The sequence below is a fragment of the Corvus brachyrhynchos genome, unplaced genomic scaffold (assembly GCF_000691975.1).
Source record: "Corvus brachyrhynchos isolate BGI_N302 unplaced genomic scaffold, ASM69197v1 scaffold70, whole genome shotgun sequence".
In the NCBI taxonomy this organism is placed as follows: Eukaryota; Metazoa; Chordata; class Aves; order Passeriformes; family Corvidae; genus Corvus; species Corvus brachyrhynchos.
The window spans coordinates 4162119-4171202 of NW_008236217.1; the positions used below are offsets into that span (position 1 = coordinate 4162119).

General features: G+C 35.7%; 1 protein-coding gene across 1 annotated transcript in view; it reads left to right on the forward strand.

The window, feature by feature from the left end:
* PHF10 (PHD finger protein 10) overlaps window positions 1–9084 on the forward strand; it is a 15648-nt gene that overhangs the window by 718 nt on the left and 5846 nt on the right. Inside the window, exons 2-8 of the mRNA XM_017744917.1 lie at window positions 1–64; window positions 873–956; window positions 2386–2519; window positions 2631–2780; window positions 3879–3988; window positions 5440–5593; window positions 8043–8198. Of these exons, the coding sequence (XP_017600406.1) occupies window positions 1–64; window positions 873–956; window positions 2386–2519; window positions 2631–2780; window positions 3879–3988; window positions 5440–5593; window positions 8043–8198 (852 nt within the window). The remainder of the gene's footprint in view (window positions 65–872; window positions 957–2385; window positions 2520–2630; window positions 2781–3878; window positions 3989–5439; window positions 5594–8042; window positions 8199–9084) is intronic.

The following is a 9084-nucleotide window of genomic DNA, read 5'->3' on the forward strand; positions in this document are numbered from 1 at the left end:
TATATGCTTCAGGAGCAAGTTAGTGAATATTTGGGTGTGACTTCTTTTAAAAGAAAATATCCAGGTATTTATTTTTAAATAAAGTTTTTCTTCTAAAAGCTTGTGTCTGTAAACAGTTTGGATGTAGTGTGTGCTTCTTTGGTTATAGGATGAGCTAACTGCTTAAAAAAAGACCCAGCAAAAGCAGATCTGGATTATACTTGTTGTACTTTGTATTTTCATTACTGGCATATTAAAAATGTATCCAGTGGTTTTTTGAAGTAATGCAAGACTTCATGGTATTGCCACTGAAAATTTGTGAACAAGTCTGATTGGGGGTTAGATCAGCAAGAACCTTTTAAAAATTGATGTCAATTCTATTTTTAAGTGATTTGTTGGTCATTTCTTACTATATAACTGTACCTCTCTATTCTGTTTCCTGAATTATGGCAACACTCCTACACTGTGGAAAAATTTAAAAAAACATGTTTGTGGAGGTTCTAGTATTTGAGCCTTCATTATTCAGAATTGTCAAATCTGATTCTTTTGTTGGGGAATTTATTTTTAAAAGTCACAGTAAAAGAAAAAAGTCTGTGCTTTCAGTACTTGGTAAAAATTTCTGCATTTGAACTTGTACATCAGGTTTCTTTAGTTTTTCTGTAAATGGTAACTATAGGCAGGGTCTTGACCTACTACAGGTCAAGAAAATTTACCATGTTCCTACATTGTTTATTAAAATTAGTTTATAAAGTTGTCATGTTCCTTGGAATAATGGTATAATACAGACTCTAGGTTCCTGGAAACAAACTTCTTGTGAAGTATTCTTACACTGTTCATGGGGGAGTTTCAGTTACTGCACACATTTTTATTTCTCTTTTTTGTTTTCTTTGGAGATTTAGAAAGGCGAGATTTATCTCACAAGGAGAAACTCTACCTCAGAGAACTAAATGTTATCACAGAGACTCAGTGCACACTAGGTAAGAAAACAAATTGTTAGACTCCTTATTACAGTAGAAAAAGTATGGCATGCTGAAAAAGTGGGTTCAGTTTGCTAGAGAAGAATTGCATCCCTCTTAACTGACAGCATAAATTCTGAAATTAGCACTGGTTTATTATTAGCTTGGTAAATTGGCCATGATGTATCAATATTCCATATTTATTATTAACAAATATATTTTGGATCTATTCTAATTACTTAGAGAGGATTTTGCTATATTGTAAATTAACTTCTAGAACCTTTTTCTCTTAGAAAAGAGACCACCATAATTGTGTGGTGTCATATAAATACGTTATGTATATATGTATATATATATGTAGGTGGTGGTATATATTACACATATATATGTACATGGTGTCTTTATATACATTAGTCTTACTTTCCTGCATTGCACTGGAGCTCAGGAAACATCAGTGTATCTTAAATGGTTCAGCTTCTATGTTAGAAATTCGAGGAGTGTATATTAAGGCGCTTGAATGTAGTTGAAATGGATTGATGTAATTGCTGAGGCTTATATTGAAAGAGTTTTTTTCTTACTCTGCTGATATACGTGACTTGGACATGTTAGAGTTTAAATGATGCTGCCACGATTTTTTTTCTGTGTATCATGAGTCTGTCATCTTATATGCTGCCAATCTTTAGTATAACACCTTTATTTCTTGCCTGCCAGCTCTCTATTTTTTTTAACTTAGCTATTGGTAAGGGAACCATATCTTAATTTTTATTAATAGAAGTAAAATGTTACATTTTGCCCGTTATATCCAATAGAGATATGTGCTGAGTTAGCTACCCCTGTTTTTAAAATTATAGTTATAATCAGTTGTAGTAATATAAGTCATTCCGTGCTGTTGTCCATGTTTGGAGTTTAGTTGTGTTGGAACCTTCACAGGAGGAGTTCTGCATTGTAGCTGCAAACTGAGGCATTCTGACTTCTGAACTTGAAATGCTTTAATTGGGAGTCAGGAGTCTGTGTGCAGTTTGCTGCTCTGAATTGCTCTCATAATGATTCTTCCTTGATTTGTATAGAGACGTTATGTAAACCTCGTAATTTCAGTAATGGTTCTGCAGGGTAATGAAACTTCACTAGCATTGGAAACTGAAACTAACAGTACAGGAGGTCCCATCTAGAACAAAGGTTCTGCTTCACCAGTGCCTTTAAGTAGGTGGTTGGGTCAATGTGAAAGGGTCTGTAGCTGTAAGTAATTACACAAGCCTTGGGTACGAGCAAACTCCTAATCAACCTTGAAAGCTGCATGGCAAAAGTTCATTGCTGCTTGAGAAAGGGAAGCATTGTGCACAGCAGGTTGTTGTCTTTAGCTGCTCAAAAACTTGAGTTGGTCATTGTGGGATATAAATAACCTACAGTTACTTTTGCCAGATAGCATCATTATTGGTTTTATTTATTTTAGGTCTGACAGCTTTGCGTAGTGATGAAGTAATTGATCTTATGATTAAAGAATACCCTGCCAAACATGCTGAATATTCTGTTATACTGCAAGAGAAAGAACGACAGCGAATAACTGATCATTATAAAGAGTATTCTGTAAGTAGTTATCATTCAAGTGAACCAAATCTGTGACATGAGTGTGAGAAAAAGCTCTTCTCAAACTGATAGTGAAAAGTATGTGAATTAATATATTTGTTTTTATTCCAGCAAATGCAGCAGCAGAACACACAGAAAGTAGAAGCCAGTAAAGTTCCAGAATATATTAAAAAAGCTGCCAAGAAAGCTGCAGAATTCAACAGCAATTTAAATCGAGAGCGGATGGAAGAAAGAAGAGCCTATTTTGATTTACAGACACACGTAGGCACATTTAAATTGCTTACCTAGTGAAGTTGGGTTTGGTACCATTTTAGCTATTTTCCAGAGGGGTTGATCATTGTTTCATTCATATAGGGACTTACAGCTTTGATGTTAAATGGGTAATTCTGCTAAAATAACAATCTCAAATATATTTAATCTGCAGACTTTTTAAACTTGAAAATACCTGTCTTCAGAAGCTCTAAAAATTTCAGTGTTATTTTGTTATCATGTCTTTATTCTGATAGTAGTAGCATAAGACTAAGGGGGTTGTTGATTCACATAAATGGCGAATTCTTCTTTTGAATACCTCAAAAATTTTGCCTGACAGTATCTGAAGTAGAAAAGAAAACTATTTATTACTTAAAAGTGTGCTGCCTGTCAATATTATGCCCTTGTTTTTTGTTAGGTGTTACATTATTTTTGTATTGCATATGTTACATGCCTCTGCTTGATTAAAATAAATTATCTTGCATTTTGAAGCAATATTGTTCTGCTTCTATAAAGGCAGTAAAGCAAAAATTTTCTCTGCAAATTATTACATGGCAGACAATTAAGGAAAGTTTTCGTTTTCCTGGTATTGTCCCATGTTAGAGACAAGATAGTGGATAATTACTTCTCTTTCCTTCTGAGAGAAGGAAAGCTTATGTGTAAGCTTCTTCTTTTCATATATTTATATTATTAATGGGTTTTTTTTGTAGTACAGTCTGGTTTCCGAATTAGATGGATGTGTTCTTTCTACTCTAAAGCCATATCAACCAATAATGATAATACATGCTAAAGGTGCCACTCACAATGGCTAATGTTTGCTATTTCGATTGCTAGGTTTTAATTTCAAGATTATTTTTCGTAGTATACTGTTCAAAGTGGTTTTACCTAATGTTTGTTCAGTTCACTAGATGCTTAGTGATTGGCTTAATCCATGATACTGTTTTGTGAGTGGGATCTCTTAACGGTTTTAATGAATTGAGTTTTTCATGGTAGCTGTTCCAATTCAGTAAAACTGGCAAGTTAAAAAATGTTGGGGGAATAGTTGGTGAGGAAGGCTCAACAGTTTGTATGTGAAACAAAAATGTCATTGTTTTATATTAAACAATGCAGATTATCCAGGTGCCTCAAGGGAAATACAAAATCTTGCCTACAGAGAGAACAAAGGTTAGTCCTTATCCAGTGGCTCTCATACCCGGCCAGTTCCAGGAGTACTACAAAAGGTATTTTGAAAGCGTTTCAACTGCCAATTCTGTTGCACTGATCTCTTTTGTCTACATGTAGCAGGTGGAAAACATTGCAGTGTCTTTGCTGTAAGGTTTCAAATTAATTCTATGTTTGAGACACTTGCCAGTCTTCAAAGATGCATAGTGTGACAGCTTGTGTCAACAACACAGTACTGACTGCAAGAGCACTGCCTCTGCTGGTGTATTGCAGTGCCTGAGATTTGTCCTGCTCAGGTGTTTACCATGGTAAAAAGAGGCATTGATTTCACTCCTGCCACCGTCCTTTTTTACTTATCATCTGCCTCTGCATGTGTGCTAAAATTAATGTTTCTGTATCAAAGTGTTGTAATGCTGGCTTGTGATCATGTGTTTTCTGTGTGACAGTCTGCTGTTCTATTTTGAATTTTTAGAAACTCTTTAAAAAAAATTTGATTGGTCTTGTGGGCTAAGTTTGATGTTGGATTTGTAAAGAGAAAGACAGTGCAGAATGGATCTTTGCATTTAATGAAAAACATATTACTTGACTGTTGACATAAATTTAAGATTTTACCAGTGGCACGCTACCGTTGAACAAATCTGTACGGATTTGAAGATTTTGCTGAAGTCTTTCTGTTGTACAGTAGAGATGGTATTCATGCTATATGTGCTTGGTTTTCTTTAGAGAAGCTCTTCGTCTGCATGTGCCTTGCTCCTTCCAGTGTGTGTTCATCCAGCCCACCCCAAATTTGCATGTTACAGGACGTTCCTGAAGGACTTTAATTTTATTAAATTAATTGAATTAAAATTACTACGTATTATGTTTATTTTGCAAGTGAACTGCAAGTGAAGCTGCTTTTCCATCTCAGTGAAGGACATAACCTTTCAAAATATGCAGCAAGACAGTATCCTGTTCCTTACAATGCTTGTCCTCAGCAGTAAGAGGACTTCTGTTTCTTAGTCCTTAAAGTAAAAAAGAAAAAGGGTAGATTATGCATGTTAAGCTGTATCTGGCTATAAGCAGTAGGATTAGATCTTTACATTCTTCTGAAGTTATATTTTCATATGCATTGTTTTGTTCTCAATAATCAGCTATACAGCTGTATTCTTTACTTTGCTTTGGACATGTTTGTGTGCCCTGGGTTAGAATTGTACACGTTATGGGGCACTGTACATTCATAAACAAAGTGTATGGTCTGTTGGGCACAGTAACATGGATTGGTTAAAACTTTGCAAATACACTCTCCTGTGTTCCATGAATATCTGCTCTACAAAGAAGACAAGTACTATACATGGTATCCCATTTGGGAGGAGAAATTAGTATGTTTCCTTTGTTTTTGGAACTGCATGTTTTTATGTGCCTTCCTGAAAAAAAGGAGACTCTTTCTCAGTGAAGTTCCTGTATACTGTGTGACTTAATGCTTATGCATAAAGTACACATAAATGAATGAATTTTATTTATTTAACTTCAGATACTCTCCAGATGAGCTTCGTTACTTGCCATTAAACACAGCTCTTTATGAGCCTCCTTTGGATCCAGAGCTGCCAGCATTGGACAGTGATGGAGATTCAGATGATGCAGAGGAAGGGCGAGGTGATGAAAAACGGAAAACCAAAGGCAATTCGGTGAGATAAATTGAAAGTATTCTTGAACAAAAAAATCCTTTCCTTCACTTTTGTTAGTTTAACTAGTGTCTTTGTAGAATCTTCTAACATTTGCGAAATGAAGGGAAGACCATTTTAAGTACTTCTGTTTATTTCATAACATTGCTCTCCAGCTTTCTGTTTTGGTCCATTTTCAAAGTAAATTGAACAAATATTTGAAATTTCAGGCCTTTTTTCTTTTTTTTCTTTTTTTTGTTTGTTCTGTTTTGTTTAAAGAAATTTTCAAGAAACTTCCCAGTGCAGCTTTTCATTATGCCCTTTTTCCAAAGGGAAGTTGCTGGCATTTCTGAGGAGAATGAACATTGTAGTTCAGGTCACAGTATATTTTGCTGTTTGAAGTCCCACAGAATCTGTCCCCAAAGCAAAGGTGTTGATAACCTCATAACTTTTTGTGATGTGGAAGCAGCAAGTACTCAGTATAGAAACAGTTACTTCATTCCAATTTAAAAAGAAGGTAAAAAGCACTGGTGCTTTTGCTTTACAATACATATTTAAAAAGATACTTATGTTCTCTCCACTTAACGCAAATACAAAATTAACTGTTAGCTGAAACTTAAGGGAAACTTTCACCTATGTACCTTGATAGTGTTTTAAATGCTTGAGAGCTAGCTGAGTTTCAAATTAGCTGAGTACAACTGAACCATTGGTGTATTGGTGCAGTTTGTATGTTGGTGACAATGTCTTTCCAGAAGTTTAACCCTAACTTTAACAGCAGTGGAATGTCACAGTGCATTTAGCAATTTCTAGTGTGATTGATGAACCTGTTTGACAATGGGTATGTACAATTCTAAATTTTGGCATGTAAATATTCATCTTATTTGAATTTCGTAAGCTACTTCTAAGTGAAGAAGAATGGAAGAGGTCAGCTTGTAGGTTAACAAAAGGAAATACAGGTGTTTAATATACTGTTTCTGCTTGCAATTTTTTGAGAAGAAGAAATCATATAAACACAACATGCTAAATGTCAACTCAAATTTTTGATTTAATCACACTCCAGCTTTTTTACAGTTGGTCAGTTGGTCTTTAACCATTTTTTCCCAGTTTCCTTTTCCACTGACTTCCATTCTCATTATTGGTAAAGAAAAGTAACTGAACCAAGCAGACTATCCTTTGATTTTTACAGAGGCTCAGAAATCTTTTTTTTGTGGCAGAATGCAGAAGGAAAAATGTCCCTGGGTTTGAAAAGTGTAGAGAAGTGTGGAAAATTGATAATCAGATTCCTGTGAAGTGGTTTTGGCTTATGGGAGCAGGGGTTCTTAGCTAGTCAGTCATGGAGGGGGGCATATAGTTCAAAAAAAACTTAGAGGTGAGACATTGTCTGATTTGGGCTACCTACCATTTGTCAGATCTCCCTGGTGAGTCCCATGATATGCTTTATACCTTTTCCTTTTTCATCCCCCCCAACCCTCCCCACACTGTTGGAGTTGGTAGCAGTTTTCTTCTCTATAGTGTTTTAGTGGGGCTATCCTAAATAACCCTTCCCCTAAAATAATGGTGAAACATACCATTTCTTGTTGCCACATAGTTTAATCTGCTTTTGTGTTACACTCCTCCATTTGCCCTGTGTCTGTTTTATCTCTTTTGATTTTAGGATCTGGGGCACAGGCTGATTACTATTGTGTTTTTACAGAGTGTTACTGTAGGGCACCATTGTTATTTGGCCTCTTGGTTTTTATTGTAATAAACGTTAGTAATCACACTGCTTCCTTCTGGAGCTTTTTGGAAGCCTTTATTAACACTTTTCTGAGAAAAGTCTTGTGCTGCTGCTCTTAATTATGCTTACATTGATCTCTCCCCCTCTTTGAACCTCTTCCCATCTTTCTTGCCTCCTCATTCGTCAAAAAAAAAACCCAACTTGTAACTGCAAAATAAATTCTGTTGTTTGGTTCTATATTAAATATGGATGCCTGTTTTGCCATTGATAGCATTCTTCTGCTGCAGTCCAAATTAAATATTTAGATTGCTCCTGGTGAAAATAGTAGATGAAGGTGGCAGAAAAAAACCTTCACATGTTTAATTCAAAGCAGTGCTTGTACACTTTAAATACATGAGAAGGGCACTTTTAATTTTTTATTGGCCCTATACGATGTAAACAGCATCTTGCATTTAGTGGATTTCTTTCTGGCTTCTAATGGAAAATGGTTCAAAGAATTACACTGTTGTGCTCCCCACACTGGTACTAAGACCAACTGGAAAACATGACTGCTGTTGCTGACACCAGTCTCTCAAACCAGAAAAAAACAGATTAAGAATGTTGTGAACAAAGGTGTTCTAGATGTGATAAACCCCATGCTTTTGCAGAAGGAATGATGTATCCTTCTCTTACCTTAGCTGGCTCTAAGGGGCATAGGAAAGACTTGTCTGTCTATCCAAAAAATAAAAAAATATAGCTATGGTATTTTTATTATAGGACAATTCGTCTGGCAATGTATCTGAAGGTGATTGCGCCACAGACAACCAGGAGGATTCTTTTCAGGGAAGACAAAAAACAAGAGACAAAAGTGCTACTCCAAGAAAAGATGGTTCCAAACGTTCTGTATTACCCAAATCAGTTCCTGGGTACAAGGTAGAAGAAAAAAGCCCCTGACTGAATTTTACTCACCAGCTTCTCCCTGAAGTATTTGGTTTTTTCAATAATGTGGAACTTCTGCTTGCTGTACTTCACTAGCTGTTCTCCTGTTGTGTGCTCCATCTGTTTGCTTCCTTATTTCCTTTTTGCTTATATTTCATGTGGGGCTTTTCTTTACCCTAGCTGTACAGTGGCCTCCTATTGTGTTAACTTCTTAGATTCATAGGCAGTAACGCTAGAAAAATCCACTGTGGATTTATCATTGGAACTCAACATCTTTCTGTCTGCTTTAACATAGCAATCAGAAGTATGTGCCAGTTTGAAGCTAGCATTCTCTATTTGTTACTTTTTTTCTAGTTCGTATGGCAGCATATCAAGAGACCAGTGCTGTAAAGTGCAGCTATATAGCTAAACATATTGTTACGACATTGATTTTAAATACAGCCTTTTATCCTATGATGTTACAACGTATAGGAAGGAAGGCAAAAAGCTTACTACAGCTGTATAGGCAATCGTATGTAACCCCTGTAACAGTATATGGAAAATAGCCTTTTATGTAGTTCATACTATATAGTAACATTTGTGGGCAATATGCTTTTATCTAAACTAGAACGTTGGTGAGGATGTTAAGACATTTCAGCTATCAAGCAGTGATTGCCAAACTTAAGACCCAAATCTTCAGTATTCCTGTATAATAATTTCAAAAATTATGATAAAAATACTTTTCAGAAGAAGTGGGTTTTGACATCATTTTTTATGTGTTACTATTCTGCATACTGAGAGAGGATCTGACTAAACTGTAACACATTAAAAGCACGTAATTGTCTAGACCTGTTCCACTGAGAGGAATGAGAATTTTCCGTTGACTTACATGGGAGCAGGA